General features: G+C 48.5%; 1 protein-coding gene across 1 annotated transcript; it reads left to right on the top strand.

Annotated features, from left to right (window-relative positions):
* Window positions 1-1,406: 1,406 nt before the first annotated feature.
* Window positions 1,407-19,826, top strand: LOC125940958 (uncharacterized). Its single transcript, XM_049657750.1, has 7 exons — window positions 1,407-1,569; window positions 4,348-4,575; window positions 6,405-6,696; window positions 8,239-8,374; window positions 11,220-11,387; window positions 16,853-17,005; window positions 19,560-19,826. Exons 2-7 carry the CDS (start codon window positions 4,350-4,352, stop codon window positions 19,770-19,772), a joined length of 1,188 nt encoding a protein of 395 aa, XP_049513707.1. The 5' UTR covers window positions 1,407-1,569; window positions 4,348-4,349; the 3' UTR covers window positions 19,773-19,826.
* Window positions 19,827-21,706: the final 1,880 nt, after the last annotated feature.

The following is a 21,706-nucleotide window of genomic DNA, read 5'->3' as shown; positions in this document are numbered from 1 at the left end:
TAAGAAAGTGGCGAGAAGATGTGATGTGCGCATGGTGTTGTCGGGTCCGCAAGAACTGAGTGGGTTGTAGAGTCGCATCAGCAAGCAAGCGCAAAGAAGGGACACGTGTGGTACGAATCACATTCCTCAAGTTTGCGCCTTGAGCAACAGAAACAATCTGGTGCATTCCAGTATGCTGTGGGAAAGAAGGCATTGGGCAAACCTGGTCGGTGTATCAATGATATTCTCAGGGAACACAAGGGACTGACAGCGCTCACCTGCCAAGTCGCTCTACAAAGTGCGGGTGTCCCTCCGTGTTTTATAACACAAGCGTCATAGGCCGCAGAAAAACGAAGACGGTAAATGAGATTGTGAGAGGTCTTCCACATAATTAGGCAAAAGAACACTTGCGTCACTGACAGATCTCTGACCGTGACCTGATCGACATATTAATTTTCTTAGCGGTGCATTATTACAGTAAGTAGATTAAGCGATGTTGTTTTTTGTGATGGTTGTTTGAGCACGTGTCAGGAAGGTTGCCACAGGCTATATTTCTTTCTAATCTTATAAATTGTAGTTGTAAGTTCCGGCCTGTCCCATCGTCCTCTCCGTCTTCTTTTTCCTGTTTACCGTGGGCCTTTTCTTTTGCTAACATGTATATTACCAAGTCGCCTAGCTCACCACTTCTTCACTTCGGCTCGAGTCGTTTGCTTAATTGAATAAATATTGAGGTTTTCTGTGCAATAACCATGACGTGATCGAGAGGCCCGTCGTAGTGGGGGACTCCATATTACTTTCACCATGCAACTCAAACCTATTTACCTGCCGTGCCTGCTTAGTGGCTATGGTACTGGGCTGCTAAACATGAGGTCACGGGATCACATCGCCATGGCAGCCGCATTTCAATGGGGGCGAAATCGAAATCACCCGTGTACTTACATTTATGTGCACGTTAAAGAACCCCAGGGAGTCCAAGTTATTCCGCAGTCCCCCACTACGGCGTGCCTCATAATCAGATCGTGGTTTTGGGACGTAAAGCCCCGTAATCATTTTTTTACCATATGTCCATTTCGCCCCTATCAGAACATGACCGGGATCAAAACCCAGACCTCAAGCTCGTCAGCACAACGCCACAGCGACTAAACTACCGAATCCGGCGTCGTTCGCTTGGGTGTCTGGCTTCATAACATCACACAAACGAAATGATGACATCATGTCCTATCGCCAAAAGCTGATCAACAGCCCCTGAAGAAGCGATACGTACCGAGTCCTTACGTAGGGGTTGTGACAACGTCCACAATGATAATGCATGCCAATAGTCCGCTGCGCATGCGCACATAGGTATCACCTAGAGAAGTGATGTCATGGGTGGTCATGTGGGCACCGAGGCTAAATAAACGAAAAGCAATAGAAGTGGTAACGTCCGAAGTGACGCCTGCAACCCTCAACTCTGCTTTTTTTGAACGGCCGACAAGCCGGGTTTGTGACTACGGCCTTCTGCTCTCACTGTGTATTGACAGCGTGAACCTACGCAACGTCAGTCTACAAGATCCACGCTGAAACGAGGCTAGGCAAAGTTAACCAGCAACGGTAAGCCTCCATGCCCGTCAGGCTACGTGAAGTTAGTTTCTTGCCATGTAGTTATATATGGTTCAAAGTGGCCTTGCTAAGGGTAGTTTTATACTAGCGGGGAAAACGCACACGGCAACACAGGATGTCATGAGCCGCAAACTTTACGAAAAAAGCAAAAGGAACGTGCGGCAACCGATCGAACGCACTCGAGACATATTTGCTGCGGCATTCGCAGAACCATAACCAAGTCGAAGGCAAGTGATGTGGTCACGTAACAAGCAACATGTCAGCTTTTGTTAACTGCTCTCGAGACGCGCCGAGAAATGTTAAGAGAGTAAACCGGTGGCGTTTTTCGAGAAGTATCAAATGGAACTTGGGACGTCAGATGACGTAACATGGCTGTCACTTCTTTCACGTCACAGTTGGCGCGTATGCATTCCCCGAGTGCAGCATATCGCACGTGTTAAGAGAGCGGCAGTTACTGCGATTAAAATCACTCGAAATCGCAATCTGTGAGTTTTCGCACTGTAGTGAAAAACTAAATCGTTTATGGCGTAAATTTACTCATAACGTGGGCTTCGTAAGCATGATCTGCAGGCAGATTTTGAAGTGTGTATTAATGGGGGGCTATATGAAGATTGCTAAATTTCTGATTTCTGCCTGCTTAGAGGCGTTATGCGAAGCACTTGCAAAATTTTTATGCCAGCAAGGGAGTACCAGCGATGGCAGCAAATTGATACTTGGATAACGTACAGGCCTTGTTATTTTCGACTAACACAGAAAATATTTAGCTTATATAGAGCCTTTACAGACAAATTACAAACGTGAGCCTTTCGGAGATTAGCAAACATATTTACGAATCACGCAGGAAGTTAGGCCAGCTCAACACGCCACAAAGTTAACATCTTAAGGAAACAGGAGGAACTAATTAGGAGTTGTGGAAGTCAAGTTTCAGAAGTATCAGGTAAATACGTACATTGCGAAATTATGTGAACCAAATGCTCTTAAGCGTGATTAGGCAGTTATCCGCTACGTTTGTCTGTTTCAATAGAAACCTGTCCCACAATTTTGTTTCCTGAAATTGGGGTGCATGTTAGAGTTAATGTATTTCCTAACTTTAGCCTTCCTGGCTTAATTATGACCTTTGCAAATATATACCGAGCCCTCGTTTCATTTTCTACGTATTTTAGTGCATCGCATGAGGTGCGTGGATTTCCAGGTATGATTAGTGAAGTTAGTGAGTCACCTTGTTTATATTTCGTGAAAAGACAGAAAATGTTACAGGCGATGTTTAAGGGCACGCCAAAACATGTACATTACAGTCCATGCAGTAAATTACGCATTCAAGCACTCCGCGGCGTACGTAGCATGGTATACGAACGGTGCAAGCTTTAGCGCGCTGTCCTGGGAGAACAAGCTGCCACCTATTAGACGTTTATTGAAGACAATGTCGACTTGTACGACCACGTGTGGGTCAACCGGAAATGGCTATCTGTATATACGAGCCGCGCGCTTGAACAATGGGAAGAAGGTTTTAGGTATAGTTGGGTGAATGAAGGATTGGTTAGGTATCGTACCACGTGTCACGTAGTAGTGATGGTGAAGAACACAGCCGTAAAACTGTGAATGACGAAACTGATTCTTTATTGGGCGAACCTGTGCCCACAAAAGCAAGCTACACTCGAAGCACAATGATAGCGGCGAACACAGTCGGCGATCGTCAAAATCTGATCAGCGGTGAAACGCGTCGGCTTTTATACCTGAGTCATCGAAGGTTCCAGATTAATCCTTGGGGCCCGCGTGTCTCCCAAAAAGTACTAGACAATTCGCGTCGCTATTACAATCAGATTTCATAAACGTCGGTGACAACAGACGACGGATATATAAGCACCGATAACGTCCGAGAAGCTTCCGATACATGCAGGCGCGTCCTGCGCCGAGCGATAAAGTTTAACATTTGTTAGCCGGTGAAAAGTGGTCACCGGTGAAAGATAAACAAACGCCGGAACGTGCCCATCGATCGAAACAAGAGCCTAAATCGCAACAGCCACTTTGTGACTGAGTTTAGCTTTCTCTGCGAACGCAACTGTTCGCCCCTGCTCCAGAGCTCGCACCGCTGTCGTTTTGCTAAAATATTCATTTGCGGTTGACCCGCATGGCTTCGTACAAATAGACACCGTCCTTGAAGAAATAGGGGAACATTATGAACGCACACATGCAAATTTAAACGTGTGTGGAGGGGCTATAGCTCTTGTAAACTATTCCATAATTAAGCAGTCAAAAGCGGGATATGACCATTGGTTGGTAGCGTGCGAAGTTAAGAGTGTGCCTAAGGCACGTGCCCTTGCTAAAATTTTTGAATTGCTTGAAATTGCTATGTGTGGGTAACGTTTCAAACTGGTGAGTCATTAGCAGGCAACGTTTTAAATGTATCTGAAGTTGTTAATACAATTGTTTGAAAGAAACAGCATTCTTGGAAAATGCGTTGCTTTTCTGTAAGGTCGCACACGTCTGCCCTCTCTTTTTGTACCACCAGGAGAGGGCCGCAACACGCTTCATACTATAGAAGATAATTCGTACCCCTTTCGTCATTCTTGCCTGATTGAGCTATCAACTTTTATCACCGAAACAACATCAGCACGCTTTTGTACCTTCGTTTTGTGACTGGGTTCATATGTTTCGAATGTCTAAAGAAAATTATAACGTTTCCTTAGTGGACTGTCGTCTTTTGTAGCACGGGAAGACTTTCCGCCTGCTGACCGGGTCCCGATGCTGTTCTTTTCATTAACACCACAGGCATGGCACCACAATCAAAGGACGCAGGCGTCAGTATTCTTACTCCGGACTACGTGGCCTTGCTTCAGAGGTTGTGCAAAACCACCCAGCCAAGCATCAGCGATGTGAGCACTACCTTGAAGTTATTTTGCGCTTTTTTGGGTGGCAGAAACCCTAAGCGTTCTCCCGTGTCATCATCGTCGTTGTCGACTTCATCCTGCCGTGCCAAAAAACGCGGCGGCAAGTCCGGTAAGCAACGTCTCTCTCTGTCTTTGACTTAACTTTCAGCTATATAAGAGACGTGAAAGCATCAAAGTGTATAACTCAAGAAATCAGATAGAATTCGCTGAACTTTCAAAGGTGATAGACAAGAAGAAAGTAAGTGATACTAAAAAGTATAACGACGGCAAGATTGAGGAAGCAATATAAAATGGCCGAGCATAAAATCAGTGAAAAGAACTTGGCTTAGGACCACACAATATGCATGCAGTGAAAGATAAGCCGGGCGATGCCACCAGCAATTTAGATGATGTAGTAAAAGCAACAGAATTCCATACTAACCTGTACAATACCGAGAGAAGCCACGGAACATTTATTAGCAGTAGAAGTAGTGATGAACAGGATACCGGAGGCTCCTTCTATAACTATCGACGGTTAGAAGGGCCTTGCAAGACATCTCCTGGGGAAAAGCGGCAGAGATTGATCGAATAACAGTCGATTTAATCAAGGCTGGAGCATATATGCTTCAAAGGCTTCTGGTCCTTTATAAACAATGCCTCACAACTTCAAGGGTACAAGAGAGCTGGAAGTGTGCCAGCAATATACTAATTCATAACAAGAGAGATGATAAAGAACTGAAGAATTCTAGGCCCATTTGCTTGCTTTATGCATTGTATGAAATGTTCACTAAGATAATTTCCAAGAGACTTAGGGCGACACTTGACTTCAGTCAACCAAGCGAACAGGCTGGTTTAAGGAAGGGATATTCTACAATGGATCATATCCATGTCATCAATCCGGCAGTCGAGAAATCGGCGGAGTGCAATCAACCTCTCCATATGACTTTCATAGACTATGAAAAGGCATTTATTTCAATAGAGTTACCAGAAGTCATGAAGACATTGCGAAATCAAGGAGTACCGGAGGCATACGTCAATATCTTGGAAAATATCCACAAATATTCCACAGCTACCTTAGCTTTCCACAAGAAAAGTACAAAATTACCTACCAAGAAAGGGGTCAGGCAAGGAGACACAATCTCCCCAATGCTATTCATTGCATGCTTAGAAATTCTTAAGCTCTTAGTCTGGGAATGCTTAGGAGTGAGGATCAACGGCGAGTATCTCAACTTTCGGTTTGTATATGACACAGCAACACTGCGGATAAATTGCAACAAATCATCCAGGACGTTAACAGGGAAAGTTTAAGATTGCGGTTGAACATAAATATGTATAACACAAAAATAATGTTCAACAGCCTGGCAAGGGAACAAGAATTCAAGGTCGCCCGTCAGCCTATAGTCTGTAAAGGCGTACATTTATCTAGGTAAATTACTCACAGGAGAGCCTGATCATGAGTGAAATTTACTGAACAATAAACATAGGTTGGACTGCATACAGCAGCCATTTGGAAAGCCTGACTAGGAGTTTACCACTGTCGTTGAAAAGAAAAGTGTACAATCATTGCATTCTACTGGTGCTAACATATGGAGCAGAAACTTGGAGGTTCGCAAAGCTGCAGGTTATGGCTATGTTGGCGGTGGCCGGGTTATCGTCTTGGAGCATTCTTGCACATGTTAGTCAGATTTGCACCTCAGAGAAGTACTTGCTGTAGATGAGGCCGCGTGTCGGTGCGATAGAAAACATTGCATTGCACAGATTGTCGTCCACAAGCTTGATTGCTTGCAGTCTTTTCGCGCTTGTTCCCGTAGTTACTTTGATTTTCACGGAATTATTAAAGAAAGCCACTGCTTCACGCCCTTTGTGGTCTTTCTTCGTCCATTTGTCCTTCCGTCTGCAATAGTTAAGCTACCAACTGCTGTGTCCCAGTCTTAATGATGGCTGGCCCGGCATTTGCAGCTGCCCGTGCGAGTGCTGTGACAGACAATGCTTCAGGTGGTGGCTGTGGAGGCGCCGGCAGCGACATCGGCTTCGAGCGTTCTTGCACGTGGGTGCCAGACAAGAAGGCCTGTTGGATTATGTCCAACCTAGACATGTGGAACCACGTTCTCTGCGAGGTCTGCATCGAACTCCGTGAGGACAAGTGGGACGAGCTCACGCTACAAGCGTACGAGTGGCCCGAGAACAAGTCGGTAGTCCACGGCGCTCTTTGCGCCTCGCTGCTCATCCACGTGCTGCTGCGGCAACACAGGTGAACTGGATTTCTGGGCTCCTTAGGCTCTTTACTTCACCGAGGGACATGGGAAAGCACATACGTCACGCTTAGTGTCACTGTTGCTGTTTTACTAGTGTTCGTCCTGATCATTTTCTGGCTTGCGCTTTGTCATTATGGCTCATTCCTACACGTGGTTGTCGTCTATTGTTTCCTCGAGCTACGGGCAAGCGTGCGCCAACCGCGGTGCTCGGTGTGCCGAGGCATAGCGCCGTTGGCATCCCCCTTATCCCGGCAAGGTTCATTGGAGAGTGGCATATACCTAGGGCATTCATTACGTACGTCGCTAAGAAGTTGGCCTGAAAGATGTTCATTGAAAAGCAGCACATACCTCGTGCATTCGTAACGCAGCTTGCTAAAGCGTCGGGCTGCCGTCTGTGTGACGTGGGTTCGATACCGCCCAGTACGGGAGTTTCAAAGGCTAGTCTTATGAAAATAGCCCATGCTAAAATCGGCTGGTCGAAGCACAGCTTTGCTCTCCTCCCGCGTTTCCCACTGTACAAGGTGCACCATCTAGTGGCATCACATGGCGTGGGTTCGATTTCGGCGAGCGTCGGGGAAATATAAAGGATGTTTTTTGTCATTGTAGAGGGGGACATTCCCAGAAGCATATATCAAGCTACCTGAGCTGTAATCAACGGTGGTCATTGAAGAGCGGCGCATACCTAGTGACCCCAGTTTGATGTCAGAAAGGTTCACTGAAGAGCAGCTCAGACCGACTGGTGGGGTACTTAGGTATAGCCATTGGAGTGTATGTGAAGTACCCTAAGAATGCTTATCACACCAGAAAAGTGTATGAAGCAAACATGAACCTTCTGGGGGGTCCTAGTTGGTTCTTCTTTGACACGGCAAACGCAACCACACACGCGACAAAAGAAAAGCGCATACGGCGGGGACACCGAGGTCAAAGCATTCGCCGCAAAACATTCGTGTCTTTTTCAAGCGAAGCTTGTATTGGCTCGCAAGTTTCGGTGGCGTTTTAGTCATGTAATAACTCACGTGTGGCGCATACCTGCATTGTATATGCGGCTATGAGCCAGGGACACGAAAGAAAGAGCAGGTGCGAGGAAAGCTCCGCCGACGCCGGATCAGGTGACGCACGCCGAAGAGCAAGCTGCGTTTCAGCAACAGGGCCGCGAACTCGCTCGGGAAACGGCTCGTCGTCGACGTGCCGATTCTAGCCGGAGGGCTTCCGAAGCCTAGGTGAAACGTCAGCGTCGTTTTGCCCTCCAGGAACCCGACAACAATGGTGCACGCCTCGGCAACGCTAGCGCCAACTTCTCCGGTGCGACGGCAAGGTTTCCACGCAAGTTTCTCAACTGGAACTTCAGAACCAGCTGCAGTGCGTCTGACCGGTTTTGATTCGAGCACAACGTGGTACTCGTCAGTGAAATTGGTTCGGAGGATCACCGAAGCTTCGAAACGACAAGCTTCGCTTACCGCCATTTCCTAGACAGGGGAGGGGCTGCTGATTTTTGTTTCTCACAATTTCTTGGTTTTGATCATCATTTTTTCGTGCAGGTGTGTCACTTGCGTCTTCTTGGACATGTCTGTAACCACAGTTGAAAGCCACGTCATATGGCACGCCCTGAGGACTGGCGCTGGGGGTGTCAAGTGGCTCGAGTGCAGGCCGTACTTCCTTGGTCTACGAAGCCCGGTGAGTGCTACGAGATCGCACCAAGTGCTTTTCTTTACTGATGTCTGACTGAGTGCCAGAGCCGCTGTTACACCGCCTGAGCACCGGTGTCGAGAACACGAGGTTACGTCTACACAGACTGCGACAAAAGGGACAGCTTGCGCTGTTGTATCAGGGACTGCGTGTGTTTCAATACGGAGATACAACTTTATAAATTCGTGAGAAGAGCCTTGCTGCATGAATGTGCGCAACTTCTAGGTAGATGAAAACGTTTGGATAATTTACACCATGTTTATTTATGCAAGCCAACACTGCAACGAAAGAACATACGAATGAACGTTTTTCTTGCCGACCGCTCTTCTCCCGGAAGGTAAAATTTCAGACCAGGAAGTTAGAATTCAGCGAAGAACACTCCCCCAAACTGGGTTGCGTGAAAGTGCACGACCTTTGCGCCAGCACCTTATCGCAAATTCGGCCACCAACCATTGACCACTGACCAACCGCAAAAACAAGCGAAATAGACCACGAAAGTGATTTTCTTCTGCTTGCTATTACCGCAAAAACACAAAGCTTAAAATTCGTCAGGGTACTACTAGTACAAGCCATTAAAGAAATTATTTTTCACTTCTGACTTATTACCTCATAGCATTAGACGATTCATCCTAAGGCCAATCCTTCGCCGCCAAGTCCGAGAAAATCATATCCTTTTGCGGACATGCCAAAAGCTCATGCTGCAAATTCGCGCGAAGTAAAAATTCTGGCCAGTTTCAGCTAGTGAACATAAAATGAACGGCGAAATATTCCGAATTTATTTTTCGCCTTTAGCATGCGCTAATCAGTAATGTGGCGCTTTACGCATCCCGGTCGGGCACGCTCGAAGCGAGCGAGATTGTTGCTGGATAAGGGCGGTGGCTTCGTGCTTCCAGGAGTGCGAAGACAACAAAACAACTGCAATCACATTGGCGCGGCGACGCCGGGACGACGAAGATGCGGCTGAACGAGGACGATAAAACGACGCCCGTAGCTTGATGACGAAGACAACGGGTCATTACGATGAGCCCGCAAATCATTTTGGATTTGATGTACCCGTCCGTCGTGAGTGGCTTGTCGTCATTTCAGGAGACGCAATCATCCCAGCCCCCGACGTAGCGTACTTCCAGGCCAACTTCCTCGCTGCCACTAGAAAACCGGTGCGCCACAAATCCCTTCAAAGTTGGGGAGCTAAAAAACCCGCAGAACTCGTCTCACGATGACTGTAGCATTGACTCAATAAAGCCACATAATGTTTTGCCACTGTCGAGACCAGTTATGTATGAGGCGTGTGCTGTAGCCGGACTGCTATCAACACGCTCGCATTCTTAGGGTATTATCACGCAGTTTCCAGGCGCTAGGTACGTCCTTTTGCATCTGTTTTCCCCACCTACCTGGGTCAGTAGGTAGGCCGTGCTCAAATGGGTAGCGCATCGGCCTTCGGTGCTGAGGTAACAGGGTTCGAAACAAACCATTGGACAAACTCGTGTAACTGAGTATGTGACAACGTGTACAGACGTGCCCCTCTTCAACGAACCTCTTTCAAACCGACATGGGTCACTTGTACGATGCGGGACAATGTAGTTACCGTTGTTCGAAGAAAGTCTTTGATGCCAACTTGGAGCATGGGTGTGCGCCCCCTAGGTCTGTGCTGGTCTTCAATGAACCTCCTTGATGCCAGCTTGGGTCACTGAAAAGGAACCAGTAGGTGAGAGCCGTTCCTCAATGAGCGTCCTTGACGGCAACATGGATAACTATGTACGTGGGACACTGCAATGACGAAAGAAAACCCACTAAGTTTCTTCGATAGTGAACGGAATCAAACCTATGTCTCCAGTGTTCCTCAAGGACAGCAACTCGCAGCATTAGCCGGCTGTGCCACAAATGGACTGGGTGTGTGACACTTTTCAATGGACGCATTTTACGCCATCGTCTACAGACCTAGTTTTACTCCACAAGCCTAGTGGCCTAAGCGTGCACAGACTGAAGACCAGCATAGACCGAGTGGCACATACCTTGCGCTCCGAGTCACCATGAAAGAGTTTCATTAAACTGTGGTATGTACTTAGTCCCGCATCTACCGTGACCCATGTCGACGAGAAATAGGTTAGTTGAAGAGCGGCAGATATGTATATATTGATACTTACTCAACCAACTCAGTGGCTCCGACCGTAAGTTTCAAGCCCTATTTTCCTCAACACAGCAGCCCTATGCGCTACGCATTCGCCCATGGACTACCCGTCGACCCAAGTTGGCAGGAAAAACGATTAGAGACGGACGAACGAACGGACGGACAGGCAGGCCGACCCCGCAAAGTCAGACCGACCCCGGAAAGTCCGGGAAGTATTGCCTAAGAATGTTGACGTATTAACGAAAGTATCTCTGCAATCGTCAGTCCATTTCTCGAGTTTTCGCACACAATTATCGCTGTGCTATTCACGCAAACGATACAAGTGTGTTCGGCCTCTTAAACATCAGTGTTTGCAGGTATGAATAGGTGGAGTAAGACTGCTAGTTACCATCATCATCAGCCTCTATTAATACCAGTGCAGGACGAATGCCTCTCCCTAGCTGCGATCTCCGATCACCCATGTCTTGCGCTAGCTGATTCCTTAAATTAAGCGAATTGCTTAATTTCATCACTTCCGGTAATTTGCTGTTGCCCTCGACTGCGCTTCCCTTCGCTTGGCACCCATTTTGTACCTCTCATGGTCCACCGGTTATCCGCTCTTACTAAGTGGCACGGTACGGATTTCAAAATGTCACTGTGCAGAATGTGCAGAAAACGCTAGAGCTGATTGTATCGGCTTCCACTTCTTACTCTTTGTCACCTCAGGTTACATCGGTCGATACGACCACCTGGTCCCAGGCGGTGGCGGCTCTGACGAACCTCAACATCCTGCATCTTCACTGCATTCACTTCTCCAAGGAAATCGCGCGTACGCTTGGCGGTTACGTGATGCGATCCACTGCACTCAGTACACTCCAGTTAATTAACATCAAGGTGAGTACTGCACAGAGTACTAAACAGTGCTTATCGTGGACTTGCATAAGGTCGTAAAACAATGTAACTGCCGTTTTAGGCGTCAAAGGCAGCCTATAACTTTTGTCTAATATTTACCCACTTGACAACACACGCGATCAACGGGACGCTTTCCTAATATGCATCTTCTCAATATATGTAGTCTGAACTGTACGCAACTTAACCATTAAATTCTTTTGCTGTGAACCGCCATGGTGGAAAAACAGTGTCGCAGTTTTACCCGAAAGGTGAGGCATTGTTAGCGGTAGCAATGTGTTACTACACAAAACTACACAAAATCTACGAACGAAGTGATGGACGAAGTCGCGCATCGCTACTTCCTCATCGGGCAGTCCAAGCCGGAAGATTATCCAGCCTACGGTGGCAACGCGGACGAGGAGCTCGATGCCCCCTTCTCCATCTCGGAAGTCAGAGCGTCCCTTAAAGGCCTCAACGGAAGATCGGCGCCCGGGCCAGACGGAATCTCGAACAGACACCTCCGAAATTTGGGCGATGGCTCGATCGAACTGCTCACCAAAAAATCAATGGGGCCTCTACCGGATGCATGGAAGGAAGCCACGGTGATCCTAATTCCGAAGCCGGGCAGGACACCGATCATAGACAGTCTGTGACCCATTTGGCTCAGGTCCTGAGTGGGCAAGGTGGTGGAGCATGTCATCCAAAGCAGAATATCGAGGCATGTCGAGGAACGACAACTCCTCCTGCCGAACATGGTCGGTTTCAGACCCTCGCTGTCCACGCAAGAGGTCATGCTACTGATCAAGAGGCAGATAGTCGACATGGTCACAAGAGACGTCCGAGGCATCTTAGCGCTGGACCTCGCCAAGGCCTTCGACACGGTCAAACACAAGCACGTCCTCGACTGTGTGTCAAGATTGAACCTCGGCGAACGCTTTCACTTGTACGTCAGCTCTTTCCTAAAGGATCGCAAGGCCATGGTGAAGTTGGGCCAGATCAAGTCGAACGGATATGCGACATCACCGTCTGGTGCGGCACGCCTCAGGGTGCAGTGCTATCCCAACTCCTCTTCAACATTACCATGAGAGACCCATCGGTCCGACTCGACCGAATCGAGGGAGTAAATCTCAATCACGCTCTCTACGCGGACGACATCACTGTCTGGCGCGGCGGCGGGTCGAATGCAGCGGTGGAGCGGGCCCTGCAAGAGGCCCTGGGCGTCACTGAAGAATTCCTCGAGAGCACGGGACTGGTCCTCTCTTCGACAAAATCGGAGCTCTTGCTGTACCGGCCCAACAGCAAGGACCGCAAGTTCGACACGCCGCTGGATGAAGTACGGATCGAGGTCAGAACGACGACGGGTCAGCGCGTCCCGAGGGTGGATTCTCTCAGGGTGCTCGGACTGGTCATCAACGCAAAGGGCAGCAAGGTGCAAACGATCTCCCGCCTGAGCGCGAAGACGGAGAACATGCTCAGACTCGTTTCGCGAGTGACGAGCCGGAGGGGTGGCATCAGCGAAGCAAATCTCCTAAGGATCTAATACACCTTCCTCATGAGCCATATAAACTACATGGCTTCCGCACTAAACTGGTCGTGGTCGGAGAACAAGATCATCGCGTTCGTCAGGAAGAGCATTAAACGAGTGCTCGGCATCCCCGTGACGACCAGCACGGAGAAGCTGATGTAGCTCGGGGTCCACAAAACCCTGAGCAAAATCGTAGAAGCAGAACCCAGAGCTCGCGTCCTTTGTCGACGCGGCGCAATATGCCAGCTCAAACTCGTACGCGGCCGCGGTGGTTCACCCCCAGGGCAAGATCCTAAATGTAGCGTCTCTCCAACTTTCGAAGGCGTCCGTCGCAAAGCAAGTCGCAGTGGCGCTGGCTCTGTGCGATCCCAGACGCACCCAGATCTTCACCAACTCGAGGTTGGTGGCGATGGCCTTTCTCGCCGGCTTGGTCTCGGCGGAAGCTGCGGCAGTGCTGAGGACCCGCAAGCCAGGCTCGGCTCGTCACGTCATCACGTGGTTCCCGGCTCACATGGGCCGGAACGTCTCTCCCGGCTCGATCAACCCCAATGAGCTGGCCCATGACCCGGCGCGAGGTCTCGTCAACCACGCCGGTCCGAGGGGCCCGGCTTCGCAGGGGATCGACCGGACCATGCACCTGCTGCTCACTTTCCACGACATCACTGCTCAATACCAGCTGGGACACAGGCAGATCCCGGCTCCTCACCCGAAGCTCGGCAGACCCAAGGCCTCGATGCTAAGAATGCTTCAGACGGGCTCCTTTCCGTCTCGATCCAGGCTGAGCCACTACGCTCCGTGTGTGGATCCCCGCTGCCCCAACCGCAGTCGTCTACCTTGAACCAGATGCTGTGGCAATGTTCCGGGTTGCACCACTCGCCTTTCAACAGGCAAGAAGAATGACAAGAAGCCGTCAAGAGCGACGACCTTCAAGTCCAGCTTCGGGTTATCCAAAGGGCGTGGTGCGGCTATCCCCGGCGTGGGTGCGGCCCGCGACTGCGACAAAGTCGTCCTTTAGAACCAAATAAAGTCTCCTGTCTGTCTGTCTGTGCTTAAATTGACCGTACTAATTGCAGCAAACATTCGCCCGCTAATTAAATTAGGAAGCATGATGTAACGCGCGCACAGGCAAAATGAACAGATCTCGTACGATAACCACGACCACATCGTGTCACAACGCTGGCGCGATGAAGAGCGCAAATAGACGGTAATGAACGCTTCTACTGCATCGCCCATCAATGCATTTCCAAAATTTTCAGACTATGTGACCTCCAGCACTAGGGGCGTGCGAAGTTATCGCACATGCGGCCACCAGCCATCTCCGCTCGCGCACTATTTGCCACCGGTGAAGATTATCTTCAAGAAAGGGTGTAGGAGCGGCTGACTAGACGAAGACACGCGCGCTTACCTGCCAGACCCCCCCCCCCCCTCATCCGCCCTGCCTAGTATGCAATTGATGACGTTACCACCGCTCTCACCTTCCCCCTTCCATCCACTTTGCGCGCGCTTTATTACATGGCCTCCAACATTGGGCACGCATAGAGCCGCGATGTTTCTCGGCCCAGCCTCGACGCTTGCACTTGCACTCACAGCATACGGCATGCGGAGCGTCATTGAATGTTAATCGCACTTGGACTTTATGTGGAACCACATGGCGACGCCGACGTCGATCACGAGGAAGAACGATCGGCTGGAGTTTCCATATAATTGTTATCGCAAGCAAAACGACAAGTGTAACGGGAACCACGTTACCAGCAAAGCCAAATTTATGTCGATACTTTGATTTTGTGACAGATGCTGTTTGTGACAGCTAATCATTAGACCAGGACCCATATTCACAAAATGATCTTATGATTAAAATGTTCCTAATAGCAAATTCCCAGCCAATAGTGATGCTATACGTATTAGCGCTGGCTGCTGGCTAATAGTAAGGAACACTTACCACACTCGCCAGTGAAACTCCTCATGAATTCGGCGCCGCATTTGCTATTCTGTGCCCTGTCACCTTCCGCCGCATCGGCAAATTCCACTACGCTTGGGGTATTGAACCAATGAAAAAGGCCTGACCAATCCGGTTGGCCAGTCAGAGTGCCGAACATCACCAGTTCAGCAATAGGCGGCAACCTGGTGCTGTATAGAATAGAGCTTCAAATCGGTTCCACGGCGCTTCTTGCACTCCGCAGTTTGACATCCGGTCAGTAATTCTTTTACAGCGAAGTAGTTTGCCTAAATCATAGACCCCTGTTATATATATAAGAAAGTGTACTTAGTGTAGCAAGTTGGCCTTCATGCGCTTTATTTGTTTTAAGTCCTGTTAGCCGAACAAGTAGAGGGGGAAAGAGTATGGCTGACGCCGCCTGTGTGCGCGGCCTACGCTTTTGTGGTTACGTCACGCACGTCGAGATGCCATCGCGGCTACAGCAGCGGCTGCGGCAGATGAAAGGGTAGTACGGTGACCTGCAGCGGCGTCTTGTGTCGGCGTAGTGCGGTGCCGTATGAAAACAATGTATAATTTCATAATGTATTTAGCCCGCGTACGTAGCACATGTATGTAGCCCATGTATGCTGCCATATGAATGTTGCGTCCCCACGCAGTTTTTATTGCGACAGCAATTATACGGGACACTCCAAGCGTATTCCTGCCGTCGTCGTCGCAGTCGTCGTCGTCGCCGTGAGGTTCCGTATAAAGTCCTAGAGCGATGAAATTGGCGCCGCGCGCCGCATGCTCTATGTGCGAGTGAACGCGCGCAGAGGAGGCGACATTTAACTGCGGCACCAAATGCGTATCTTACAACCGGGCGCAAGCGGGAAACTGGCAACTCAATCTCCTACACGAAAAGAGGAAAGCGGGAAGGCAGCGCGGAAGAGAGGGGGTGCGGTTTCTACTGTGCCAGCAACTGCGTACATGTACTTTGCGTGACTGCGGGCTGTCGCGTGCACCGTATCTTGAAAGCGATCTCCACACGGCTCTTACCTTTGTATGCAGTGTGCTTTCGCCACTCAGTTTCCGCAAAAGCGATAGACCACACGAACGTTCGCTCGCTCCTGCCGCCGCGCTTGCTCCCGCCAGCGTTTTGGCAGTGGTTTTCTGCGGTCATCGAGTGTGATCTATTCATGTTTGCTTGTGTGCTCTGACACTATGCTTGTTAATTCAGTTAGTAAGCGAATGTGTCCGAGTTTATGCAGCCGATAAAACTACTATCCGTATAGCTCTACTAATTTGCTATCGCAATTGATGCTTAATTCGCCTTTAGGGCGAAAGTACTTTTTTATCCCACCTTAGTACTTTTGGCAATGTTGTTGGCTTGGAACAAGATTAGAAGGCGGCTGTTTGAGTGGACATAATGCGTGTTAGCTTGATTTTAGCTAATCTCGAGCTCTTGTTACGTCGCGTTTGGTAGCGCGCACTCTGTAGGACAGCAGTACAGGCCACGCAATATAAGTCAAAAGCGTGAATCGCACCATAGTTCAAGATTGAGGTATTCATGCAAGGCACTGATAGTTCTAGCCAGTAAATTCTGCTTAAACAGAACTCGAAGGGACATGGAGAATAGGGGTCGGGGCTCTGAAGATTCATTTTTCCTGCGCAACAAAGAATCGCCGCTAAGATAGGCGAATTTGCAGCACTCCGTGTTAGACAGGGTCTGGCATAATCCTAAATGCTTCAGGAGTTCGTCTTCACAGTCTCAGCAACTGGAAATGTCTATTTACAGCCTAATGGGGCAGGCAGGAGTGATCGGTCGTATTTTGGTATGCGACTTTGGCTTCATCACGAATCAGCACAGCGGGAAGCCCTGGCGATGCACCTGGCTGACCGGTGCTTCACCTTTGGCAAATACGTTTCGAATGTAAAACAGTTTTCTAGGAGATGCATGTTTCAAAAGTCAATTTCATGTACGAAAGACAGTCTGAATCTCGGCTGGTACGCTTTCAACTCGACGTGCAGGCTGATGACAGGGACGCAGGCGTGTTCCTGGACTGCCTCGCCTGCAACCGCACTGTGAAGGTCCTGTGTGTGCAAGAATCCTTCCTGATCGCACGGCAGGGCCAGGCTCTGGCAGAAGTCGTCCGAGACCACGTGACCCTTGAGAAACTTGAAGTAAGGCACATCACACGATTATTTTGCAAATCGTGACGTTCAATTTGGTTCTACCACTTCAATGCACTAGTACTCGCCGCGGTGGCTTAGTGCCTATGGTGTTGCGCTGCCAAGCATAAGGTCGCGGGATTCAATCGCGGACCACGGCGGCAGCATTTCAGTGGGGGCTAAACACAAAAATGGCCATGTTCTGTGCATTGGGGACACGTTAAAGATCGTAATCATATCGCGGTTTTGGCACGTAAGACCCCAGAATTTAATTAACTTAAAGATACCTGGTGGTCAAAGCTAATCTGGAGTCCCCCAATATGGTTTGCCTTATAATCAGTTAATGTGAACAGTCTTAGTTGCCTCTTTCGCCCGTTCGCACATACATCCAAGGAAATACACTTCAGAAGTAACCTTTCGACAAGTTGTAGTCCTTTTCATGCTTGAAACTCTTTTCATCTGTCAGCCTCCGCTCTAGAACACGAAAAATTATTCCTCAGCCGCTGAAGAATTTATACCATTCTCAATTTAATCTTCTAGTCACATTTCGAGTACTTTCACAACGAATAGCTTTCTTTCCTCTTTTGCTTGTTCACCTGGTTGGCGGCGGTCGGAGAATAACGCAGACACGGAGGCATGAAAGAGAACGACACTATCCGCCTCGTTCAACCACTCCTGCAAATCAAGCCATCCTGGTGGTCATTAAAGATGTTTTTTTTCTCTCTCTCTCTCCCTCTCTCTCGGTGGTCGCACTACAGATAAATGGCGAGGATGCAGAGGATATCTGCTCTCGCGCAACACAGTAGTGCGAAGGGGTGTGGGGGGGGGGGGGGGGGGGTGGCACTCACGCAAAACAGTTGCGAGGAGGGCTGGCAGAGAAGGGGAGGGGGGCTATCGCCTGTTCGTTCGTTTGTTTGTTCTTGCATTCAGCTTACATTCACAAGAATTGTCGACTTTATCCTGCATAATGTAGTTTTTTTATTATTCCATGGATTATACCCAAAAGATATACCAGTTGTTTTTAAAGAGTACTAAACTCCTTCTAATTACCTCCGCATCTTGGCCACTCCCTCATAGTGGGTATGAGCCATGAAATGACGGTAAACAAACAAACACATTTTTTAGTAAATCTCAAAGAAAGCTTTGCCTACCACCAATTACTAGATGGCGTGAGATCTAACGGTTCTTTTTTAATTCATGTAGCCAGTGGTGTATTAATGAGTTTTCCTTCTCAGAATAGCCTAAAGAGGATTTCAGTGAGGAAGCAGCGCAGACATGATCTAGGTGGATGACACCTTTTTGTCATCACATTTCCTTTGGAGCACTTTATTTAAATATGTGTTATATTTAGGCGTTTTGCATTCAAACTGTGTTGCCCTGCCCGCTGTACGTGTGCTTCTGGAATCGTTGAGAGTTGGCGCCTGTGGCCTCCACTACCTTTCGTCTTATGATCTGCGCCGTTTGTAGTCGAATCGGAACTAACTATCCAAAAATCGTACTGGCTGAATGTCGTAGCACGCGAAATTTGGACACAGACACAGGGAACAGACGAGGACGAACACTTTTTAGCGTAAAGTTCTCCGCTCAACATGACAGATGTTCTAGCCCAACAGTTAGTCCTTCTGAAATATGTGCACTCGTGATGACTACATCAGCCTCACCCAGTGTCGACAAGATGTTCAAAAGACGCTAATCGAATGGATGCGTGAATTCATCGATGCATTGATAAATTGATTGATCATGAATGACTCGTCTGTTAGTTCGTTGGGCGAATGTGTACATTGATGAACGTGTGGCCAAGCAAGCTATAATATCTTTCCCCGATCAGTGACTGCGCTCTAACTCACCACAGTAGGCCTCTATTGCACCAGTTACGCATTGGGTGTGTTAACGTCGTACATCGGCTTCACCAACAAGGAACTGCGCTGAGCTCTTCCTGACTTGCTTGCGGACTTCTAACAGCACATTCTAACAGCACTTGCTGTTAGAATGTGCAACTTTCCGCAGATGTCGCTGTGTGCTGCTGAGGAAGTTTCAACAAAACAACCTTGTACGAACTGCGCTTAGTAATATCCTAATTCTGAAGGGTCGTCCGTAAACTCGATATGAGGCTCGCGAAGCGCGCTACTGGAATACTTGTCAACCACGGAACTACTCATGTCTGTAACGTTAGTACTCTCAGCGTGGCTGTGTGATGTGTTGTTTATTCCTCACACTTTCTTCCTTTATCTCCTTCTTCTTTCTCATATTTTTTGTCTCCTCTGGAATCGGGTGAGCGTGGTTGCAATTTAGGGATACGCTTGTCCGCTCTTCTTTATCTTAGAGATATTTGCACATGTGTGCGTGATTATTGTTAATAATATGCGTTGAGGGATTCATGGACGGATGCATCAATGGAGTGAAAAGTATATTGAGTGGTGAATGAATGCTTTGTTCAATCGATGGATGCATCGACTTTGGAAGCAAACTATTTCAAAAGTGGTTCGTAATTTTAACGCAGTATTGCGGGTCTGCCACCTCTGCTGAGAAGAGCTGACATGGCGTGCCCTCTCGCACCCTGCTGCAGGTGACGGGCTCCTCGGCCTGCATTCCATCTGCTCTGCTGGCAGCCGTGGTTCAGAGCAAAACTTTGACGGCGCTTGCGGTGCACGCATGCTCGATTCGCACCGAGGATATCGAAGCTATGGCCTCTGCCCTGACGCTGCCAGCGCCGTCTCCCGCGTGTGACGGCGAGAACGCTGAAAGCTGTGGCGCCTGCCCCGACAGGAGAGCGTTTTGAGGGAGCTCAACTTTATAAACTGCGCACCTTGTGACTCGCGCCTGCAACAAGCGTATGCGAAACTCATTGGAGGCAAGTAGACACCTTCCAGTGGTGCTACCCTTCTTGACGAATATCTTAGCAGATTAAACGGGGTAACAACGCATTGAACAAGACATTTAGGCAAATTTTTAGAGTCGCATATACTGCATTTGTTGCATAATTGTTCGGCCATTAGCAGAAGCTACAGTGGAGGTTTGGGGAGGAGGTGTGATTATCGGCCGAACCACTGCAAAATAACGCACGCATTTACTGTACAACGCACTTTACCGACGTATCTGCACAGAATACACAAAATACCCGCCGTGCTGCCTTTAGTGGCTACGGCACTGCGTTGCTGAGCTCGAGACCACGGATTCCATACCGGCTGCGGCAACTGCATTTAGATGAACTAAAGTGCGAAAATGACCATGTATTTATATTTTTACTTAGGTGCACGTCAATGAACAACACGTGGTGAAATTTGCACCCGAATCTCCCACTACGGCGTACCAAATAACGTCGATCTGGTTCGTACCCTCAAAACTGCTGCTTGTAACAAATAACAGAACTCATCACACTAGAGTGCCAGAAAAGGTTATCAAGCACAACCTACATAAACATAAATTCATCAGTAACATAGCATATAAGTGTTATTATACCTAACAAAGCATGCGTATTCAAGCTAGTGTAGAAAACCAGCATCCCTTAACGGAAAATAGTTTCTGGCTGCCTTCATTTCGCGCAATAAATTTTGAAAATTTTTGCTCTAGAAATCTGAGTCACTCGCCATAATCATCGCCAGAAATGAATGGACGAATGGCGGCCCGGTTGCCCTGTTTTATGCGCTGTTATTCCATTTAGATTTAATAAGTATCGACCAGCCCAAATTAGCATTATTGTTTTCTGCAACCTCTGCGGGTATCTCGAGAAGTAATTTCATCTGGGCGAGTGTTCGAAGTGCCTTAGCAGAAATAGCGTAAGCGGGACTCGAACAAAGGAAGGTCTAATAGCCGTTTATCGACACCTAGCAAAATCTCGAGATTTGTGAAGTAAACCATAAAAGCAAAGTTTTGGGTCGTAACATTCGCTTTCGCTGCCTTATGTCATTTGCGTTACCCGCCGGGGTGACTCAGTCAGCTAAGGCGTTGCGCTGCTGAGCACGAGGTCGCGGGATCGAATCCCGGCCCCGGCGGCCAGCATTTCGATGGAGGCGAAATGGAAAAACGCCCGTGTGCTTGCGTTATAGTGCACGTTAAAGAACCCCAAGTGGTCAAAATTAATCCGAAGCCCTCCACTACTGCGTGCCGCATAATCAGAACTGGTTTTGGCACGTCAAACCCCAGAAAGAAGTATGTCATTGGCGTTGTTTCTACGGCGCTCGTAACCGTGTCGCATCGTTGACGAATAATGTTTACTTCAACCCATAAAGCACTAAAAAGTCCAGGACTTATTGCGCGCAATGTAGCGCCAACTATTACATCAATGCTTCGTATTAGGCTCGAAACAAAACTTTTACACGTAGTGCTGCTCTAGATGTTGTAATCGAAGCTGTCCACACGTGCCATCCTTAAGGTGCGAGTGGAAATTAGTCTTAATTGTGAAACGATAACTTCTCGACATATCTACGACGGTGCATGAAGAACCCACTTTGCACTAGATTATACACATCTGCGCCTGAGGAGCGCAGGTGTCACGCAAAAGCTTTTTCGTCGCAGCCTAGGTATGCAGGCTGAGGTCAAGTCATACAGTCTACCCCTGCTACATCGACAAATGCAGTTCATTGAAGCAACATCCACTTTCACGGCTGTGCCAAAAAAGTGCCAATTTTTGCTGATGCTCTTGCTTTCGGACTCACGACTGTCCTGAGCTATATATATTTGAGCCTGAGGAGGACATGCTCCTGCCCATTTTCG

This window comes from Dermacentor silvarum, chromosome 10, assembly GCF_013339745.2.
Source record: "Dermacentor silvarum isolate Dsil-2018 chromosome 10, BIME_Dsil_1.4, whole genome shotgun sequence".
In the NCBI taxonomy this organism is placed as follows: Eukaryota; Metazoa; Arthropoda; class Arachnida; order Ixodida; family Ixodidae; genus Dermacentor; species Dermacentor silvarum.
This window is presented reverse-complemented; position numbering and strand designations above follow the sequence as displayed.

What these genes read in the sequence shown, in the direction of transcription:
- LOC125940958 (XM_049657750.1), top strand. Translation starts at nt 4,350, where the DNA reads ATGGCACCACAATCAAAGGACGCAGGCGTCAGTATTCTTACTCCGGAC. An exon ending in TCCAGTTAATTAACATCAAG is followed by an intron (nt 11,388 to 16,852) that starts GTGAGTACTGCA and finishes CTCGACGTGCAG; the next exon opens with GCTGATGACAGGGACGCAGG. An exon ending in TGACCCTTGAGAAACTTGAA is followed by an intron (nt 17,006 to 19,559) that starts GTAAGGCACATC and finishes ACCCTGCTGCAG; the next exon opens with GTGACGGGCTCCTCGGCCTG.